The sequence below is a fragment of the Chiloscyllium punctatum genome, chromosome 39 (genome assembly GCF_047496795.1).
Source record: "Chiloscyllium punctatum isolate Juve2018m chromosome 39, sChiPun1.3, whole genome shotgun sequence".
In the NCBI taxonomy this organism is placed as follows: Eukaryota; Metazoa; Chordata; class Chondrichthyes; order Orectolobiformes; family Hemiscylliidae; genus Chiloscyllium; species Chiloscyllium punctatum.
In genome coordinates this window covers 57,159,207-57,182,811 of record NC_092777.1, presented here as the reverse complement: position 1 = coordinate 57,182,811, position 23,605 = coordinate 57,159,207, and the positions used below count along the sequence as shown (strand labels likewise).

The following is a 23,605-nucleotide window of genomic DNA, read 5'->3' as shown; positions in this document are numbered from 1 at the left end:
AGAGTGCAAAATGGGAATTTTGTATGTATATAGCCAGTATGTATAGAATTTTGTATGTATATAAAATACAGCCAGTTATAATGTGAAATTAACTAAAGCAAATTCAATACTTTTCAGAAAGAACTGGCTTAATATTTCAAAGAAAACAAAGATACCCAAGAGACAATTTATGGCATACAACTTGCATTCATAAAGTGCATTTAACATAACAACACTCCCCAAATGGCTTATAAAGCACTATATCAACAAAAACACTGAAGCACAGAAGGAGAAATAAGGACTGAATATTAGAAGATGAACCAGGGAGATAGATTTTTTTTAAGGAACATTGCAAATGAGACAGGTAGAGAGGTACGGTGGGGATATTTAATGGAATTAGGCTATAGCAAAGGTAGCTGAAAGCACGACTGCCAGTTGTGGAGCAATTAAAATCAGGCAAGCGCACAAGGTCAGGCTTGGAGGAATACAGAGGTTGGCAAAACACTGCAGCATTGGAGGAGACTACTGAGGTAGGGCGAAGCAATAGCATGTAGTCATTCAGCATGGAAACAGACCCTTTGTCTAACCCATGCCGACCATGATTCCAAACCAAACTAGTCCCACTTGCCTGCATTTAGCCCATATCCCACCAAACCTTCCCTATTCATGTATTTATCCAAATGTCTTTTAAATTGTAATTGTAAATTCATCCACCACTTCCTCAGGCAGCTCAGTTCACACACAAACCCCTCTGTGTAAAAAAATGGTTACCTTTTTAAAATCTTTCTCCTCTCACCTGAAGATATGCCCCCTAGTTTGAACTTGCCCATCCTAGGTAAAAGACTCTTGCTATTCTACTTATCTCTGCTTCTCATGATTTTATAAACCTCTAGAAGGTCACCTCTCAAACTCCCATACTCCAGTAAAAAATTGTTCCAGCCTATCTTTATAACTCAAACCTTCCATTCCTGGTAACATCTTGGTAAATCTTTTCTGTACCCTCCCCAATTTAATAATATTCTTCCTATAGCAGAGCAACCAGAACTCACCAATGTTCTGTACAACCTCAACATGATATCCCAACTCCAACACTCAAAGGTCTCAGCATGTGGAAACAAAGCTATACATTTTAAAACTGTTGTCTGATGTACAGCTTGTTACGGTCTGCAAGCACAGGAATATGAGGTGAATCGTGGTTTAGAACAAATTAAGATACTGACAGTTTTGCTAACACAAGTTTAATAGAATCCCTACAGTGTGGAAACAGACCTTTTGGCCCAACAAGTCCACACCGACCCTCCGAAGGGTATCCAACCAAACCCATTCCCCAACCCTACTGACCCACATTTACACCTGACTAATGCACCTAACCTACACATCCCTGAACACTATGGACAATTTAGCATGGCCAATTCACCTTACTAGCACATCCTTGGATTATGAGAAGAAACTGGAGCACCTGGAGGAAACCCAATCAGACACAGGGAGAATATGCAAACTCCACACAGATATTCGCCTGAGGCTGGAATCGAACCCGGGTCCCTGCCAACCATTGAGTCACCAAAGGTAGGAGGAAGAAGGTATAAGATCAGTTCACCCTAAGTCAAATCTAGTGGTAATAAAGACATCAACAGCACCTAATGCAGTTTTCCACAGTTAGTGAAAGTTGGGGGGGGGGGCATGGTGGCTCAGTGGTTGGCACTGCTGCCTCACAGCGCCAGAAACCCAGGTTCACTTCCAGCCTCAGGCAACTGTCTGTGTGGAGTTTGCACATTCTCCCAGTGTCTGCGTGCACTTCCTCCGGATGCTCCAGTTTCCTCCCACAGTCCAAAGATGTGCAGGTTAGGTGAATTGCCCATGCTAAATTGCCCATAGTGTTAGGTGAAGGGGTAAATGTAAGGGAATGGGTCTGGGTGGGTTGCTCTTCGGAGGGTCAGTGTGGACTTGTTGGGCCAAAGGGCCTGTTTCCACACTGTAAGTAATCTAATCTAATCTAATTACTGAATTTAAGTTTGAAGATGACACTTGACGATGTGCTTGGTATTTCAGAAACAAATACATGCATTTTTGTAATAAACGCCTTCTAATATTGCAATTATTCTGCATAAAATAAATTTCAATCTGTGCAGATGGAAAAGTTTATTCTCCCTATTCTTTGATTGTAGCAGTGTATCATAGATAACCATATTTAAACAAAAATCTTAGCTTCTTCCACTTAAAAGATTAACTGACAACTGTAGAAAGGAAGATTACTTACAAAATTATCTTTGGTCATGAGTATTTGCTTTTAGAAGTATCACGCAGCTGGAAAGAATTGATTGTGCTTTTACCTTGAAGTGATAAAACTGAACACCTAGACACTGCAAAAACCAATTACGTGCACTGTAATAATATACCTTTAACACTCTGCATGTTTGAGTATTAGCCTTACATCTAATCAACTTCAGTTTGTGCAGATTAAAAGATGCCAACTAGTGTGTGTATCCTCTGCCCCATATGTAATAAGACGAAGAACAAAGATATAAATATATTTAATGTTAAAAAATAAATTACTGGTATACTGTGGACCCGAATAAGGAAATCAAAAGAAGTTACTATATGTATAGTATTAGGAATTTTAAACTTCTGATGATTTAATTATTCCAACAAAGTATTCCCCAAATAATGTCAATGAACATGCAAAGTTCTGGGATGTCACTGATGATCAATTAAATATTTCAGATGACAGATTCTGAGTATACCTGCTGCAGGTGCAATCTGCATGTTGAATATTTTACAAAGTACTTTTGGAATACGACACATAAAAATAGATGGGTTCCTAATGGTAGACCTGGAAATAAATATTATTGTTAAATCCATTTCAATTTACCCCTAAGGAAACATATAATAGTTCATCATTCGGTGTTTGTCAAGGCATCCACTTTGTCATAGGAATAATTCCTCATGTTTTATAACAGAATATTTAAGAAGGCTCTTATTTTATAAAAATAGTGGCTCAGAGAAAATATTTAATAACTTTTAAACCTTCTATTGCCATAATGTTCACCTACTGACAGTAGTTAATAGTTAAATGATATTCACTTCACAACCAACAAAATCCACAGTTTCTTACAGTCTGATAGATAGTAACTTCTCATGACATTGTGTTTAATAATGGATGCATGAGTTCATCCATTTCTACTATGAAGAAGAAATTAGGATACAGATGGAATATGGAAGATGTGAAGGAGAGAGAAAGAGGAAAGAACAAGCAAACATTAGGAACAGTTTGTATTAAAAGTGCGTTAGAATAAGTGAGAAAGAAAAATGTGCATGGGCAAATTCAACTCAGTATATTCTCTAGTTTTATGATTAATTCAAATATTTTAAGAAACAGCAAGTTGGCAAAGAAGATAACTTGACAAGCATGACCAAAGCATGACCAAAACATCTGATCAGCCAAGTACATTAAAAAAAGGAACATTCAGTGAATTTTACTTTGCAAAGTACACAAATGTAAATTATCCATGGGTTAGGATACAAGTCTAAGTTCAAATTTGGCAGTACAAAAGGTACAAACCTGGTAATGGTGAGGTCTGCCTGGGACATAGAGGTTGGAGACTTCAAGAACTCTTCACATATGTAGCAATCTAAGTGTTTATATAAAAAAAGCAAAAAACATGAAACAACTTAAAATTTTTGCAATATTAAAATATTGCTACGAGAACATAAATGGATACAGCTTATATAAATGGAGTCACAAGTACATTTAATTTATAATTATTTATTGGCACTTTAGCCAATAAATGTAGTGAAATGCAGCAATCCAACTTAGACATAACAAGGAACCACATGCAGCAACTGAATTTTTGAGAAGGTAATCAATGTTTGTGGGTAAGGTTGAGTGTTAAAAGATTTGCCTGGCATTTATCTCTGACAAGAAATAATGTAACCATCACTCCTTGACATCAATGGCATTACCATCAGTGAATCCCCACTATCAACATCATGGCATTACTTCTGACCACAAACTGAACTGAACTAGCTATTTAAATATTGTGACTACAAGAACAGGTCAGAGACTAGGAATCCTGCAGTGAATAACTGACCACCTGATTCCTCAAAGCCAGTCTATCGTATACAAGGTACAAGTCAAAGGTGTGATGGAATTCTCCCCATTTCCCTTGATCTCCAACAACACTCAAGGAGCTTGATACCATCCAGGACAAAGTGATTGGCAACACATCTGCAAATATTCAGTAACTCCACTACTCAGTAGCAACAGCGCGTACAACCTACAAGATTGCAAAAATACTCCATGCCTTCTAACAGCACCTTCCAAACCCACAGTCACTGCCTTTTGAATGACAAAGTTGACAGGTACATGGGAAAACCACAGTTTCCAAGCCACTAACATCTCAACTTAGAAATAAATACATTGACATTCTTTCAATGTAATTGGGTCAAATTCCTGAAACTCCCTCCTTACTAGCCCTTTGCCCTAAACCCTAGCTACATCAAATGGACTGCAGCAGTTCAAGAAAGCAGCTCACCACCATCTTCTCAAGGGCAACTAGGGACTGGCAATAAATGCTGGACCGTCCAGCAACATTCACATCGCAAGAATGAAGCTTTTAAAATTCCCAGGAGGCTCCCTGAATAATATCACAGAACCTTGTGCAATCAATCCCAGTGTGAGCAATCTGAGCCAGTTTACTCTGTCATATTTGTAACATGGTACCTTTATCAATGCAAGTTCAGGACGGTGAGGTGTCAGTTCTACACATTGTGACAATGTTTGGCTCATATTAGGGCCTTCTAATTTGGGGGATTGCAGTCATAAACTCAGATCACAATTAAAGCAAATTACTTGCCACAGAAACTAAACAATGTGGGGCAGTTGAGGGGAAGATTCATAATTCACTTAGATTACTTACAGTGTGGAAACAGGCCCTTCGGCCCAAAGCGCACCAAAGCGCCCAAAGCCCAAACCGACCTGCCAAAGCGCAACTCACCCAGACCCATTCCCCTACAGTTACCCCTTCACCTAACACTACGGGCAATTTAGCATCACTGACCTGCACATTTTTGGACTGTGGGAGGAAACCGGAGCACCCGGAAGAAACCCATGCAGACACAGGGGAGAACGTGCAAACTCCACACAGTCAGTCGCCTGAGGCGGGAATTGAACCCGGGTCTCTGGCGCTGTGAGGCAGCAGTACTAATCACTGTACCGCCCAAAATTCACTGAAATAAATAAAGTTTCTGTTTATAATGCCAATATTGAGGGGCACCAGTGGAACGAATCGTCTTTACAAGGCAGAATCACAGAAATTTGTAGGATTTAAATGTTATTGGACAGATATTCATTTGGGAATTGTGTTTAATGTGAATAGAACACATTATATCAAAAGGTCCCCCTAACTCTACAAACAAGGTAGTAGGAAACACGTAGGAATAGATGTAGAAAATGATAATTTCCATGGCCTGACTATTTTTTTAATGCTGTGCTGGAGGGAACAAAACTGCATTCGAAGGATTCCACAATTCTGTAACATTCATTGGCTTTCATTGTAATCAGGGGTTACACCTGCAATCCCGTAAATTGTATGAGCCCAATACGAGCCATTGGTTTTAGAAACATGCAGAGCTGAACCCTGACAGTTCATGCAGCAAATCAATGGGAGGAGCTGTGCCTGCAAACATTCTTGTAGCCTGCTTGACAGTTGGCATTAATACATGTCTGCTGGAAGACAAAAGCGTTCCCTCTTAACTGGAAATGGCGTCTAAGGTGAAGGAGAACAGAAAACCAGTAACTATACTCCCCTCTGTTTTGTACAGAGGAATCTCAATTCTCCGGCATTTGATGATCCGAATTTCAGATTATCCGAACAAGATCACAAGCTCCCGATGCTTGGCTAAACTATGTTATCCGACATTCAATTAGCTACCATTCAAATGACCAAACGAAATATACCCCACCCATGTCGTTCAGATAATAGAGGGTCCTCTGTATCATCTCCTGGAAATTGGTTGCACAGGTGTGATAGCTTTCTAGTACATGGTCATTTCCTATTAAAATTCCAGGGATGGTAATCTGTTTGATGGTGAGCACAGTGGTGCCCAGTCCATTCCAAAACCAGCATGGATAAGTTGAATTCCAGTCTTGGTTATTTGACCAAAAATGTTCAAGTGAGTTTTAAGTAGGAATCAGTGCGTCACAATAATGCCAGTTTTAACACATTAAGTACCAAGCTCTGAAAGCCTATTCTTCTGAAGTCCACACTTATACACTTCCCAGCACAACTCATTAGACAATTATCACAAGTGGGAACCTTGACTGAGTTTAATACTGTCAGGTACAGAGGCAAAAGAAGCACATCAAGTATAACCTTTTGGTGATGATCAGATAAATCTGTTTATATCAGGAAGCAAACATGAGAGATTTTAGTTTGTTTGGCACACTTTAAATCATTAGATTAATGGAAATAAAATAAAGAATCAAAACAAATCTCTTCTGGAATATATGGTAGATATGCTGAGTTTACACACATTGAACAAAATGGCTCTTCAGAGTCAAGGGTGTTTTATCTAATATATAGATAGCGAGAAAGAAATTACAAATGTGTTTTCCATTTCTATGATCATTTTATTCTTGGCAAAAATTAATATTTTTACTTGCAGTAAATACAGCATCACAACTGTCATTAGATTCAGTGTCACCTTGTTGTTCTATTCCTTCATCTCAGCCATGGGAAATTGTAGTGATATTATGTAAGATTGTATATAGGGTTCTGATCAAATACATCTCAGCAAAACACTTACATTGGCTGTTGACACCAAGCAATTAAAATATATTATTTTGCAGAATAAGCTGCAGTGTATTCATCAGATACTACTCTCATTGAAACAAAGCAGTTTCTTGCCCAAAGTCAGAAGTCACACAACACCAGGTTATAGTCCAACAGGTTTAATTGAAATCACAAGTTTTTGGAGCACTTTGTCAGGTGAAGGGTCGAAGGAGCAGTGCTCTGAAAGCTTATGATTTCAAATAATCCTGTTGGACTATAACCTGATGTTGTGTGATTTCTGACTTTGTTCACCCCAGTCCAAAACTGACACCTCGACATTATGTTTCGAATGACACATCAAGATCACTTGTTCATTATTAGTTGAATAAAAATCTAGCAACTTGCAGAGTTGAAGAGCTAGGTCATCAGTTCAGTTTCTCCATAAAGTACTGGATGATTTGTGTCACTCCCATGTTAGCCTTACTGGGGGTAAGAGACCCTTCTTGCTGTGACTTTTCTATTTCAAGATCAGTCATGAAATTGATGGAGTTAGGCCATGAATTCAAATTATTTCTGCTATAACTACTTAGGTGTAATACTTAATGACGTAGAGGCTCTTGTTAATGATGTTTAACTGATGTTACAGAGCTCGATGAGATACTCAAAATTGGATGCCTACAAAGAACAAGAGGTACCTGTGGAATCTCGCTCCAATTGGTATTGAATTGTTGATACAGGTGTCTTTTAATTTTTTTATCTGAAACCATGTTTCCAACATGTGCTTTGAGCATCAAATAGAAACTAACCATTATATCAGAGTTGGTCAAAAAGCACTTTAGGCCTGTATTCATTAGAACTCAGAAGGATGAGAGTGATCTGCTTAAAGTATAAAATTCTAACAGGGCTGGGCAGTCTAAATGTAGGGAGGTTGTCTTCCGTAGCTGGGGAGTCCAGACCCAGGTGAGACAGTCTCAGGATATGAGGTCGACAATTTTGGATTGAGATAAGGAATACTTCTTAAATGGTAATAAATCTATGGAATTTTCTACCATAGAGGCCAAGTCATTGGATATACTCAAGGAAGAAATAGGTGGAACAGGCTCCAAGGACTGAATGGTCTCCTGCTGCTCCTAGTTTCTAAGTTTCTATGAAGACTGTTCAAAAGACATTGAAATCAAGAGCAGATAAAAAGGACAAAGTTCAAAGTTTAGTTGGTAATGACAAACTTTAGTATTGTTAACCTATCGTTAGGAAATCATAAAAAGCAAGTTCACTAGTCCTTATCAAAGCAAAAGGAAACTTAATTATCCTTGAGGAGGATAGTTAAAGAAAAATGTACTTACAGTAGTGAAATAAATAATAAGTGAAAATATTAGGGAAACTGGAGAATAAGATCAGAAATTGAAAATTCAAAAGTTGATTCTCCAGCCAGGATAATATGAGACAAAGATTTAAACAGCATAATATTTAACCTTTCAAAAAACTCAGAGTGACTTACAAAGTCACCAAAGTCAAAGACTTATCACAAATTGATATTGGTAAACAGGCCAGGAAAAACTTCTGTTGCTGTTTGTGATATTAATGCAGGGGATGTGTTACCTTCAAAACAACATGCTTACAGATTCAATCTAGATAAATTATCTCTTGAGAGAAGAGATTAAATTCTTTATGGATAATGACACTATTGAACAGTCATAGTAGGTGGATTTCACTATCATGCCACTGGAACTGATCAGGCAGTAAAAATTTTGTTTAATTGTAAAGGCAATGCAGTAACAAAAGCAGACTCAAACTATTCCAAGTTTGTAGGACTGCATTACTAGAGTTTGACATGCACAATTCATCACCAAAACTGACTTGCTAAGAAGATGTTGCAAGTTACATTGACTGATCGAGCCACAGGTGTATGAGAGCCCTAAACCTGTCATTAGAGTTAGGGTGACTAACCACCATGTTAACTAAAATAACAGAAACATGTGACCAGGTTTCATTCTGTGACCTGATTTGTTCAGCAGTATCATCAAGTAGGATCATAGCAGAAAGAACAGATAAACATAAAAAAATACATTATTTTGAATGTAAACCTTTTGCTGAAACTAAAAATGCTAACAGGTAGAAGAACAATTGGGTTAAATCAAGAAGAAACTTTACATTATATGGAGGGGGCTGTAGAATTTCTGAAATGCTAAATAGAGCAAATAAAATACGTAGGATTATGTTACTCACCCATTCTGACTTCAGAGCCAAAGTGGACAAGGGCTGCAGGAAACAAGTTTGCCTGAAGCAAAAAGAACAAAGAAGAGTGATGAACCTCTACAGATGGCTGTCATTATGTTCTCACTGAAGTTAGCTAAAACCCAACTCAATGCATCAGCCATGAAGCAGCAAAATCAAATACTGAACAGACTTTCCCTTTCATGACCAAAACCTGCCAGTCACACGACAAGATCACAGCAAACACAATAAACAGATGCGGTGATTCCTTTGTTTGTCCATGGAAAGTGGGTGTCACTGGCCAGCATTCATTGCCCATCTGTAATTTCCCAAGAGAAGGTTAACCTATCTTGAGTTGCCTTCTTGATCTGTTGTAGTTCTTGGGATGTAAGGACACTTAGAGCTGTTTTAAAGGAGGGAAGTCCAAGATTTTAACATGACAGTAAAGCAACAGCAGTATAGTTCCAATTGTGGATGGTGTGCTCCAATGCATCTGCTGTCTTTTCCTTACAGGAGGGCGAGTTTGTGGGTTTGGGAGGGGTCTGAGTGAGTTGCTGCAAAGCAATCTGTAGATGGTACACACTGCTACCATTGTTTGTCAGTGGTGAGGAGAGCTGATGAGGTGTCAAACAAGCACTCACTACTTCATTTAAACAAAGCCAAAGCCAAACACAGAAACAAATATGTAGTGCAAAGGGAAAATCATTCAAATTTCACCTAAATCAGGAAAACCCAAAAAACTGGCATCGAAATGGCACCTCATCAGAACATTCTAAATTTTACAACTAACAAAACATGCATCACATTGGCACATATGGGAAGCAAATTTGTACACAAGATCTGTCAAACAACAAATGAATAACTGTTATATTTATAATACTATTCGCCCAAGACTTAGTGACAATAAATTGCTGCTCTTACTCAAATGCTGTCAGTAGATGATGCACATCTACCTTAACAGACAAGGCAGTGCTTTGGCTTGACATGATGTCTGAAAGATGATTTCTCAAACAAGGCAATATTCCCTCAACACTACCAATCCAGATTATGTGCCCAAAACACTGAAGTGGTCACAAGTACAATTCCAGCATAAAGACCAACGTTCTCTCAACACGGTACAAGTGTAAAAGTGTAGAACCAAATCATTGGTCAATATTGTTATTCATTTCACAATCATTGTGTCAATCTGCTGTTAGAAAGCAGCTGCACAATGTGTTTATTGAAGTCGTTGATATTCTGTGTTTCCTGTAAAATAACCTGGAGGTATTTCAGTACGAAAAGCCAGTATATAAATGTGAGTATTGCTCAGGCTTTTTCAAATAAATGTTACCTACTCAACTAACCTGATTATTTTAGATTTACAACCTCTACCTATATTACTTTAAAGATGATATAACCAGGTGAGACTGAACAGACATGACCAAATATTGCGTTGGTTGCTCACATCAGGCCCATGTACCCTACTCATAGCACCCAGGCATATGGATTTACTATAATATTTTGCATTTATCTATTAAATGTAAAATAAAGAATCACTAGAATGCCTATTTGCTGGTTCCTCTTCACGTTACTCAGCTCAAAATGTAATTACTTGCTTGGAACATAGGAAAAAGTAAGGAATAATACACAGCTATTAATATGTCAATAATATCTCAGACTGTGCAGTGGAAGGAGGAATGGCAACAGCAGTAATTAAAACACAAATCTAGAGGGACCTTGGAAAAGCTGTTCATTATAACCAGGTACTGAACACTGAGATTGTTCTACTGCTTTTCAAATCCAGAAACTAAATCCTGTTGTTATAGTCATCAGGAAAAAAAACAATCCCATGGCTTCAACTTTGTTACAGGTTATGTCAAACTCACGACATTCTTACAGGCAACATTCCACAGAATTCTCACTACTGAATCACAAATTATTCATTCGTGTCAGCACAGTGTACATTAACTTCCTCCTTAAATATAACAAATTATTTAACTTCCTCTTGCCTTGCATGTTTAGATTATTCTATGTTGGTTATTTTCACTACCAGAAGCTTTGGAATCTGAATCATAAGAACACAAGAATTAATGACTGGGGCCAGGGTTGCTCTGGGAGGAGGGAGTGGGGTGGTGATTGGCATTAGGAGAAGGTGAGGCTTTGTTTCTTTGCATGTTTCTTCAATGAGTCAAATGCCACAATTAATTATAAATTAAATCATATCCTGCTATTACATTTTTAATAAACGTTTATCTTACACAGTCTGATTTTGGATCTGGCAACTGTCCAAATCCTTCTCTAGTGCTAGTTAATATATAGCAATAAAACTTATTATGAAATTACAGTTATTTAGCAATATTTTATTACAAAGTACATTAAATGTCCCAACATAAATGCTGCAAATCAACAGGTAGCAATCAGAATCTTGATTGCTAACCGTCTCATCAAAGAGTATTTCCTGTCAATCCGTTCCCACGGATTTGTTTTCTGCCCATTTGGCACAATAAGCAGTACAGCATGAAACACTAAAAACAGCATAATTCTGGCACATCAGCTACTGTCCCAATCAATAACACAGCATTGTTTAGAGTCAGATGACAGAAGCAACTTGGCATTGCTTCTGTCACTCTAAATTTTAAGAATCACAATGACATGAACTTTATCCAAAAAACATGCTACAGTTTGTATGTTAATTCCTCCTTAATATTTTTTTTTGAGAAATGTGGTTTCAAAATAAAACAAAGTTCACTTTGCATCTTCTCAACCTATCCCAATGACATTGCTACTGACCAATCATTTTTATACACAACCAGAACATAAATCTATATTTTAAAACAACAGTGTGCCTGATAAAAATTTAAACCAGTTCCTAGTAAAATTGTGATCCTTGTACTGATCAAGAGCTTTAACAAAGATTTGAACGCCCAGCAATTAACTTGAAGGATCATAGAAGATATCATATTTTAAGATTTTTACTGTAATATCTAAAATTGACAAACATTACATAGTTGACAACAAAATACACTAAACCTAGACAAAAGACATCCCCCATCTCATCTTTCTAACTCAACCTAAAATCACATGGTGCATTCAGACATCACACCATACTTTCCTCAGCATGTAGTTTCTAATAGGTTCATTTCTCGCCAATTTACTAGGCCATAACACCTGTTGTCCAGTGAAGGTTATTTCCCTCAGTCTTCGAGCAGCAAGATCCACTCCAATAACACTCCTGATCATGCCATGGTGAATCTTCAGTATTCTTAAATCTCTGTGTTCCATTGTCTTGACCAGAGAATAAGCCCCTCCATCCAACATTCTATCTGGTTCCTAACAGAGAACAGTCTTTGTCCCCTCTATTGCTTTCAGCAGCTGCTGTTTTTTTGTTCCTCCCTTTGGAGCTTTTACTTTTGAGTTGGTCTGGCTCCATACACTGAAGTCACCTATTAATTTCTTTATTTCCAGGTGTGGTACTGGCATTTGTGTTACAACAGGATTTGATGTGAGCCCCATGGAAACCAGACCAGATAAGACTTATTATCAGACAGAATTTGTATGAAATCATATGATCACCTCTATTGGTCCATTTTACCTTGAACTAAGAGAGATAGTATAAAACAAAACCATGTTATAAAACCTCAGTTCAAAACATATATTCTTTACGTCTTGACAAAGCTAGAGTAAGGACAATAGGATTGTTATGATCCATGTGTGAGAATATGAGACAAGCTGGTAATGGGTGCAATCTGATTCTACTAACCATAATTCTTTAAAGATTATAGTATGTAGGAGAACCAAGAGTAAGAAAACAAGTGGCAAGAGGCCAAAATTAAATTGAAACACCAAAAGAATTTTTACCAAAAAACTTGGAGCAAAACAAACATAGGTAATAACGACCAAATAGATAGACTGAACAAGACAGACAATGATTCAAAACCATATACACTACTTTATGCAATTTAGACTCTAACATGCAGAATTAACATGAGGGAAACAAGAGTAGAGACAAAAGAACTGCAATTACTGGAATCCAAAATAAACAGGCAAGAGGCTGGAAAAACACAGCAAGCCAGGCCGCATCAGGAGGTGGAGAAGTCAACATTTCAAATGTAACCCTTCTTGAGGATATGAGTAAGCAGACAGAGTACCCCACAGACAGCATTTTATTTGCATTTAATGATAACAATTCATCAAATCTCATGTAAGCCTCATCTCCTTCAGAAGGGATTATGTTTCTTCAATTTTGAAGATATCGCTTTGGAACGTCCTCAAAGCCTCATTGACTTGGACTGACTCGCTGATTATAGGCAAAGTTCCCCAAGATTCCTTAGATTGCTCATGTCAAATTACCTGCACAGTTTCAGCTTTTGTTAAAAGCTAGCTTCACCGAGCTGCTACTGTATGTCACAACTGCATGAAAGAAATATTATTTCTATGTTTCTTTCATGCAAATATCAGCTGCACAGAACTATCAGAGTCACCATTCCCTCGGAGTTCACCTGCATCTTAACTGCCTGGAATATGCTAATAGCAGCACTTATGCTACCTCGAGCCACCTCTTCTCTTTCAGCACTCTCTTGCCTCCAAAATGCAACTAATCTTCTCACAAACAAGCAAATACGTTGAAATCAGAGATCCTTAAGTTTCACGACAACATAGACTGCTCTGAGCTATCCTTAATCTGACTATTAGTGTAAGTATCCCTCATTTACAAGCTCTTCTTTGATCTGATGAAATAAACAAGTATTACAGTCTTCCAGAGTTCACGGAGTACTTTTAACTAACTTTAACTCTTAAAGGAATCTCTCTGGACTGTCATTACAGCAAGCAATGTAGACATCACGTCTCCAGTTTGCCTGCTGTTTCTGATCTTAACTTTCTAGCTGTTAACTTCTTCAAGCACCATGACCCAATGCAAGTGCAATAGATTTCCATGTACTGTACTTCAAACACATTTACGCTATTTTCTGTCAAACTTGAATTCATATAATTAAAAATTTTAGATAAAAACACATGAACCATGAACAAGGTATTCACAACAGTACAAAGTAATTTTCTACTTTTCAGGTAAAGACATGAAAAATAATTGTTCACATAGAAGATCCATTATCACCACAGTTCCAAGAAAGCCACAGATGTGATTTTAACTTACACCGTAACTAGAGTGGAAAACTGGGAGACAAGCCCAAAGAGAAGTAAGTGCCCTTGCAGAGTCCTGAATAAATTATAATAACTACCATCGTAATGGTACATGAACAAGATTACATCCACTTCCAATCACATGATCCTTGAATTTGTCAGTGTGCATAATATACACAGTTGGTATTATTTCAGTTGTGCTGTAATTTCTTGGTGGGTTCAGTGTCACATATTTTAGTGGCCTCTATGTGGACAATCAGTAAAAAGTATTAAAGCTAACTCCACTGTCACTCAAATATCCTATATGGTCTAACTAACATCTCTTAGTTCTGTTATAATGAAAATTTAACCAACAAGCCAAGGTTAATAGAATATTAGCATTAATGTACTACACTAAACCCTTAGCTGCATATAGTACCTAAAAAGTGACATCACCACTGGCAACTTCAAGAAATATGGGACAATGTTTACGCAGTCTCTTGTAGAGTACCTCAGACCATGGGTACTTTCTGCATCAGTTCCCTTAGCCACCAGAGTAGAATTATTTACAATTGTGCTATAAAATCAATTGACTAGCTTGCTCTCAATACTTCTAAATTCAGATAGTTCAGAATTCACAGTACTCTCTGGAGGTGGGGAGAATGTCTTCACTGTGATGGATAAATACTGCTGCAGGTCTTCAAGAAGAATAATGGGCAACATAATGCATTAAATTGCAAATTATCAACTACCAGATGTCACCTCTACAGTTCTAGGCGCTCTGGATCCTTCCACAAATTAGCACAAGAAACAAAGCAGAAAGAGGGCTATATCATGATAAACCCTTTCACCAGTCACTAATTGAAAATATCATGTATTAGGTCACTTTTTGTTGCTTAGCAAACAATGCTGTAATTTGTCTTACAAGACAGGTTTGGAAATTAAAATCATATTTGCATATATGAGTTTATAATTATCCAGCTATGGAAAACTGTTTAGTCTACTGTTTTTGTTTAAGATGGGGGCTATATTTGTGTGATAGGAAAATACCAAAAACAGAGCAGAATAATTCCAGTGATGTGGCTCACAAATGTTTCAAGTATTGCTATGGCTGGAAGAAGTACATTGTACAGCACATTGAGTAGGCCATTACTCCATCTCAGGTCATGCCAATTAGTTTTACAATTGCATATCCAAGTAAGGGATTGAGATACTTTCTGAAGAACAACCATGTATCTACCAGATCCATGTCTAAGACCAAACAACTTATGTTTTAAGTCATAAATTTTTGTTTTTCCACGCAGAAAGTATGAAAACTCTTAACTGCTGTGCTAAATGACAAGTGTTGCTTTATCTTCAAATCCTGTACAAAAAAGGCATCACAGAAAATTTCTGAATACAGGTGTATTAAAAACTTTTAATGTTGACTGTTTAGACTGTAATCTTCATTTTCTTTTGTAATACTTGAAGAGGCAAAAGAGTGACAAATGAAAGGAGGATTTTACTTTGTGTGATGTTGCACTAAATGCCACAGAAACTCCCAGAGTTGCGGAGGTGCACTAACGTACTTTGAACTGTTTTAGGTGTGACTGGTTAATGTTTTTGTTAAAACACTTGAACTTGCTGTTTTTCAAATAGTACAAATGACTTGAAAACAATATAATAATTAGACAGAATGTAAATTTAACATCTTTTCTAAAAGACAGTACCTTGAACAATCAACAGTGTAGCATCTTAGATAAGCAAGTTCAAATTCCCAACAGAGGAGTCAGAAACACTGTTCAAGAGCAGGTAAGAAATGCCCTACCAACTGTGCAAAATCAAATTGTACTGGAATATTGATCCTAATGAGCAAGTGATGAACATAATATGTATATATCACATGAAACAGCAGTGAAGTCATGCTTCCCATGCTGTTAAACCTTGCCAAGAAAATGTCAGAAAAATAACCCACAACTCAAATACAATTCAGAGTTTAGCAACAGCATCCTCCAAGGGCTTTAGAGGTTAATACGAATCAACTACAAATTGAGAATAATTTCATACAATAAACATGTCATTTGAGGAACACAGCACTCAATGTCAACCCAATTATATTCCTTATTAATAAGGATATCCATTCAATTGACATCATGATCTTTTAAAGGTACAGAATAATGTCAACATATTTGCAAAAGCCTGTACAAAAGAGCAACTTCTTGTCTTTTTATGAGCTTATGAACCAAAACAAAGTTTTAGACATTCACCTCGTTATCAACACGCAGACACATTGTGCATTTACCAAAATCTAAAAAAACCTCACTCTTCAAAGACATCTGGAAATACGGGAGACAAATTCAGCAGATGTAGCAGTGCACAATGCAGATTTTCACTGCACAAGATAGTTGTTATCTCACTCAGTGAATTGAAATGATATTACTTGTTTAAATTGAGGGAACAACAACTGTTATGGATAATTGTATCGAAAATACATCAAAATACACAGAAACGAACAGCAATCTTCAAAGCCAACAAAAATATCAAAATTATAAAGTTAAAAATCACACAACACCAGGTTCTAGTCCAACAGGTTTAATTGGAAGCACACTAGCTTTCGGAGCAAAGCTTCTTCATCAGGTGATTGTCAGATGAAGGAGCGTCGCTCCGAAAGCTAGTGTGCTTCCAATTAAACCTGTTGGACTATAACCTGGTGTTGTGTGATTTTTAACTTTGTACACCCCAGTCCAACACCGGCATCTCCGAATCATATCAAAATTATAAATTTTGTACAATTGTTAACATTCACTTCATCAACCTTATGCCATTGCCAAAGGATCGGGAGATACTTGGAAAAGTAGAAACAGCACAAATATAATTGTAGTTACAAAGGAATTCCTGATGAAGAATTTATGCTCGAAACATCAACTCTTCTGTTCCTCGGATGCTGCCTGACTGGCTGTGCTTTTCCAGCGCCACACTTTTGGACTCTGATCTCCAGCATCTGCAGTCCTCACTTTCTCCACAAATATAACTGCAGTTCGATATATTAAGGAAGTATGACAGAGTTAAAACCAACACCAAATAACAGAAGGTGGTATTTAGGACAGGTGAATCTTCCAAATGTGCCACATTGTAACTTCTAACTTGCTTTTCCAAACAGCTGTTCCTTGCTCAACAGCTGTGTTTCTACCCAACGATGCTCTCTACAAATTTCAAATACTTAACATTTTACCATCACAAACTGTGAAACTTCTATTCCTGGAAATAGCATACAGTTGAAAATAAAGGAAATGACACTGCCAAGGAATCTAATTTTACTTCAGACCGATAATGCTCGTGGTTCTAAAACAGTTAAGTTTGCATATGTCGCTTACCTTGATTGCCGGTTATAATTCATTTAATCAAACCAATTTTCAAATATCTAGTAAATCCTTCACTGCTGAATGAAAGGTCTCTTGAAAAGGTAATGCTATGAATGTGGCAAAGGGTTTCTTCCTTTTTTCTGCATTTGATGCTTATAGATTTAGGCTGTTTGTAATTAAAACCAGTTGCATGAGCTATCTTTACTCATACCATGGCTCAAAGATCAAACAAAGCAGCAGTTGCTAGACACCAGGTTTTAAGAAAAAGCATTAAATGGTAAAGAATATTTCTAGCATGAATAAGATCCATTGATTTCATTTTAAATTAGCACAAATATAATGACACCCATATATTCCATATCACTTACTTTATTCAGCATTATACCTTTGTTGTAAATAACTGCAGGGCCAAGTCATTCACACCTAAAGTATTTGCTTTTCATTGACTTGGTGAGCAGCAGACATCTTTCGCATATTACAAACCGTGCATGTGTTTTCCATTAAACAACATCTGCAAAGAAATGTTTTTGTAAAATTTGTAAACTTAGGCAGAGAACCCAGTGTAATTGTCTCACTCAATATTATTTTTTTTAAAAAACTCAGTATTTAAAAAAAAGTCAGAACCCTCAATGGTTTATTTACCAGCCAGGTAAGCCAGTAAAACGAACAGAAAACTCAAACCAACATTTTTAAAAAATGTAATTATTCATTCTATCCACTTTTTCTCAACTTCTATGCCATTCCAATAGAAGTCCTGGGCAGCACGGTGGCTTAGTGGTTAGCACTGCTGCCTCACAGCGCCAGGGTCCCAGGTTCAATTCCAGCCTCAGGCGACTGTCTATGTGGAGGTTTGCATATTCTCCCTGTGTCTGCGTGGGTTTCCTCAGGGTACTCCGGTTTCCTCCCACAGTCCAAAGATATGCAGGTCAGGAATTAGCCATAGTATTCAGGGATGTGTAGGTTAGGTGCATTAGTCAGGAGTAAATATAGGGTAGAGGAATGGGTCTGGGTGGGTTACTCTTCAGAGGGTTGGTGTAAACTTATTGGGCCAAAAGGGTCGGTTTCCACACTATAGGGACTCTAAGAACTTGGTATTGTAAAGTAACCCTATACATAAGTAGTGGCAGCATCTTCATTGCTTGTTTTATTTAGGACAAGTCTCAACCTTCAATTGGTCTTAGTTTATTAACAAATCTGAGAAATTGGTCTAAGATTTTGCTTGAGCAAATAAGGAGGACAGCTCCCAACGACAGAAGAATCAGTAATGAAAGAACATGGATTAAAGATCAATGGCAAAGAACCAATGGAAACATGAGAGGCAAAAAATTACAATTATATTAATTAAGATGCTTTGAAGTGCATTACTTGAAAGTGTGGTGAAGGCGGATTCAATAGTAACATTCAAAAAGGAACTGAATACATTTTTGAAAGAAAAAAAATCACAGATCTTTTGGGAAATGAGATGAGATAGGGATCCTCTGGATAGATCTTTCCAAGAGTTGACATAATAGGCAGAATGGCCACTTTCAAACTTCTATCATTCTGTGATTCTACTGGCAACCCTAATCACATCATGTCAAAGCTCAAAATGCCATTTTAAAGACACATAGAACACGTCACCGTAATGCAACTTGGAATCTCAGTTACACATTTAAAGTTGAAAAGTGTGGTGCTGGAAAAGCACAGCAGGCCATGCAGCATCCAAGGATCAGGAGAATTGATGTTTTGGGCATAAGCCCTTCTTCAGGAATGAGGCTGGTGTGCCAAGCGGGCCGAGATAAAAGGTGTTGGCGCTGGGGATATGATAGGTGGAAGGCGGTGAGGGCGAGGTGATAGGCCAGAGAGGGGGCTGGGTCTCCGGCCCATCACCCTCACCTCCTTCCACCTATCATATCCCCAGCGCCTCTCCCCTAAATTCCCGCCCCCCCACCACCTTTTATCTCAGTCAGCTTAGCACACCTGCCTCATTCCTGAAGAAGGGCTTATGCCCGAAATGTCAATTCTCCAGCTCCTTGGATGCTGCCTGGCCTGCTGCGCTTTTCCAGCGCCACACTTTTCAACTCTGGTCTCCAGCATCTGCAGTCCTCACTTTCTCCTACACATTTAAGTTGCAGATCACTGGCCGAAGGATTATCTCTACCTTTCACCAATCCCAAGATTCATTCTATGATTCTAACATGATTCTTTGCCATATGTAGTTTCTTGTCAAATAACAAGTTCTTATTGCCATAGTGCATTTAATCTAAGGCATCATATCTTTTTCTACTTTCAGTGAAAAGAATAAGATTAATAGAACACAGAATATTTAGGAACAGAGATAAGTTATTAGGCCCAAGATATTTATAAAGCTGCTACTCTTTGGTTTAGAGTGAGATTAATAATGAATATGGGCATCCATACAGAAATTCCAGTGCTTGGTTATTGTGCTACTGCAATTGTTCTAACATATATTCAGTGTTCAACGATGAGAGATGTCAGGATTTTAGTTTGCAAAAATATACTTTATTCATAATATCTATAAATTATAAAACATAATTATAATTATAAAAATTACAAATACATTATAAAACATGTCAAATTGGATATTACAGAAAATGCAATAAATTATCACTTTTCTATACTGTGCATGTTGCACTCAATTCAGTTACTCAATATGTGACACTTACTGTATGCATTCAGTGATAAGCATGCAGCCTAAAGGGTTCAATAAATTATCAGTTCATATGTCAGAGTTTTGATGGATCAAGCTTAGACAATTAAGGGAAAAATTTCACAACTCCCTCTTGTTCAGGAAGCTTTACCTGGGACTGTTCACCTTAAAACTAAATGTGTGCAAGTAGATTCAATGCGTTTTATTCCAAAATGTATGAGAAATTTATGAGAAAACAACCAAAAGACTACATATAGAATTCTACATTCAGTTGGGATTCAGGGATAGATTAATGTCATCATTGGCTATGAAGCATTTTGGAAAGTCCTGAAGATGTATCAGCCATAATTAAATGCAAAACATTCCTTCTAGAATAGGAGTAGAAGAAATGAAATGGTTGAAGAAGTTTCTTAAAGAGAACTAATAAGACAAGCAAAAATGCATTCCCATTCAAATGTTTCTTAGATTGTGGTCTCACAAAAACCACATACTTGAAAACAAAATGGGCACATAAATAGTGAGCAACCAGCAAAGAAAGAATAGCATTGTACATCACTCACTTCAAAAATTCCAATTATCCATGGCTGGCAATTATACTGCTTGTTATAGGAACTGATGTTCACGTAGAAAATAAAGCTAGCACATTCTTGTTTAAATGTATTCTATTTAACTTCAGTAGATTCCACAAAACATATCAAAGAGTTTGAACTCCTTCTTCTAGAGACTCATACCAACATATTTCCAAAAAACTGAAATGTTATGAACAGAGTTTTTCACTTTGTAATACTTCTGTTGTTTTATTATGCATTTATGTTCAACCTTTGTATCAAATGGGACTTTAAAACCAAAAGAGTGAAAAACACACTCACAATCCATATTACTTATTCACAGGATGAGGGAGTCGCTGACTAGGGCAGCATTTATTGCTCATCCCTAATTGCCCAGAGGGCAGTTAAGAGTCAACCACATTGCTGTGGTCTGGAGTCACATGTAAGCTAGGCCAGATAAGGATGGCAGTTTCCTTCCCTGAAGGACATTAGCGAGCCATTACTTAATGAAAACAAATTGAGTGTAAATTTATACAAATGAAGGGCAAGGGAAAATGAGGGAATTCAGTATTTTATATGACAAATTCAGACAAAAATATGGCTTTTTTTTATAACTATGCCTAATATTAAATATTAAAGAATTTGCATTAATATAGTGCTTTTCACAATCTCCATACGTTCCAAAAGGTCTTAAAGGCAATTAACTGCTTTTTAAACTGGTAATCTGACTGTGCTATTGCATTGACCCATAAAACAGCAATGAAATAAATGATCACAGCATCTGTTTTAACAATAATGACCAAGAGATAAATGTTGACACTTGACAGTGGAAACCTTCGATAAGATAGCTAGGGACTTTGACTTTGCAAAAGACAGCAATTCCACATTTTCATGACTGGGCTGAAATGTCAGTATGGTATATATACACAACTTTCTGAAATGGCCATTGAAACCAAGGTCTTCTGACTCAGAAATGCGAATACTACCACTTAGCCATGATTGACACCTAAATTAAGCAGCAGACACAAACATGGACCACAGGCAATTTTTCTTTAAGCTTCATAGAGTCATAGATGTACAGCACAGAAACAGACTCTTCGGTCCAGCTCGTCCATTCTGACCAGCTATCCTAACCTAATCTAGTCCCATTTGCCAGCAATTGGCCCAATATCCCTCTTAACTCTTCCTAATCATATACCCACCCAGATGCCTTTCAAATGCTGTAATTGTACCAGCTTCCACTACTTCCTCCAGCAGCTCATTCCATACATTTTTCAATTAACCACAGAGCACCTAGTACTTTTTTTAAAACTATGAAAAACATCACAATAGCTTTAAACTCCACAGAAAAATAAACTTGTTTATACAGTTAATTGGCATCTGTTCAGCTTGCATTGGTTCAGATTTAGTATCCAAATTAGTTGCCTCCCTTGTTTACTAGAAATTTAAACTTAAATCTGAATTTAAGATGAATTGTATGGCCTTCTAAAGGTCAGTCAGATCTCATGTGGACCACACTGAATGACTGACAATTGAAACCATGAAACTCTGGATTTCTTAAAACAGACTACATGCTTCTGGAAGCTACAACTGTTGTTTCACCTGTTCAAAACGTCGGAAAACAGAATTGGACTGTCCTGCTAACTTTTTTTATTGCTGAGTTTTTCATTCGGAACAGCCATTAATATCACCAATAGGAAATTATGACTGACAAGTAAAGAGAAAAAATATGCAATACATTTTCATTGCATTGGAAGTCACCTTTGCTTTATTTTCTCCACATATTTCAGTAAATCTAGTTCACAGAAATTACTATGCACAACACAGATAACACATCAACCAAATATTTAAACTTTATCCTTTAATAGGCTCTGTGAATACTAAAATTCAAACATGGGTAGTGTGAAGCAAGTTTATAATTTAAAGATAATAATCAACTAGACATCCAAATGAGATTTGTTGGTAGATATAAAATGTATAATATCCAAAACGCTGGATTTGATACAACATCTAAAAGGTCTAAACCACCAGTAAGAAAAACTCAACATATACAACAATTTCTTGGAACCAATCTAAGCAACTTCAGGAATTTATCTATACCTTGCTCTTTTTAAAAGAAAAGACAAGACACTTAAAATGAGGCATCAGGTGAAGTTACAATTCAGCTGTGGGAGAATGAGTGGTACAAGTAGCATAGCCACAAGTTTTCCAGACACAAAGGATTTTACATGGAAGTAAAATCACAAGGCCTTCATTTAAGTACAATGAAAATAAATCCTGAAATTACCAGTCCGTTGCTGTAACATTTACTTATATTTATTCCAGAACTTCCCTTCTAAATACTAGAGTAGCTCAAGCTTGGGCCAAATTACAATCCTTTTCCAGTCTCTATGATGGGTTTTGACTGTGTTCTTTTGCTTTCTGAAATGGAGATTGCAAATAGATCCATTTAAAAGGTGCTTTCCAAAGGTGAAAACCATTTTTTTAAAAATCAACGCTCAACTATGTGGTCAACTGAAAATCTCCAATATTTTGGTGAAGGTTCTACAGAACGAATAATGGGATTTGAAGTCTGTAAGTGTGCAGACCTTCAGCATGACAGTGAGTTTGTTGGTGGCGCATCACAGAAGATGGGATCAGCAAAGAGACACCCACTGACAGGAATTCCATCATTCAAAATCGACAGAGGGACTTAGTTAAAGGCAGTGTTCAATTACCAGCATATTTTTGAAAAGGGTTCACAAACCGGCAGCACACACCTACTTGCACGTGTGAACGACCTTATATCTGTTTCAGGTCCAGCATACAGACATGTCTAAAAGAAGTCTTCATTAATGCTGTAGACACTGGCAAGTTGCTCAACAGAGACATTAATCTTACTTAATTTCCAGAGATAAGTAGATGTATTGAGAATGGGTTTGTAGATGAGAATTGATTCCAGTAATGGTACTCCGAGGCCTCTATTAAGAGCCTTTTCAAATGCAGTAAGAAAATCAATTTTCTGCC

The 23,605-nt window shown here is 37.2% G+C and overlaps 1 protein-coding gene across 4 annotated transcripts in view; it reads right to left on the bottom strand.

The window, feature by feature from the left end:
- The window catches only part of aspscr1 (ASPSCR1 tether for SLC2A4, UBX domain containing), a 337,421-nt gene that overhangs the window by 8,338 nt on the left and 305,478 nt on the right, over positions 1-23,605 (bottom strand). For all 4 annotated transcript variants that reach the window (XM_072558780.1, XM_072558778.1, XM_072558776.1 and 1 more), the window contains 2 exons: positions 8,976-9,027; positions 3,539-3,608 (listed from right to left, as the gene is read on the bottom strand). In XM_072558780.1, the coding sequence (XP_072414881.1) occupies positions 3,539-3,608; positions 8,976-9,027 (122 nt within the window). The remainder of the gene's footprint in view (positions 1-3,538; positions 3,609-8,975; positions 9,028-23,605) is intronic.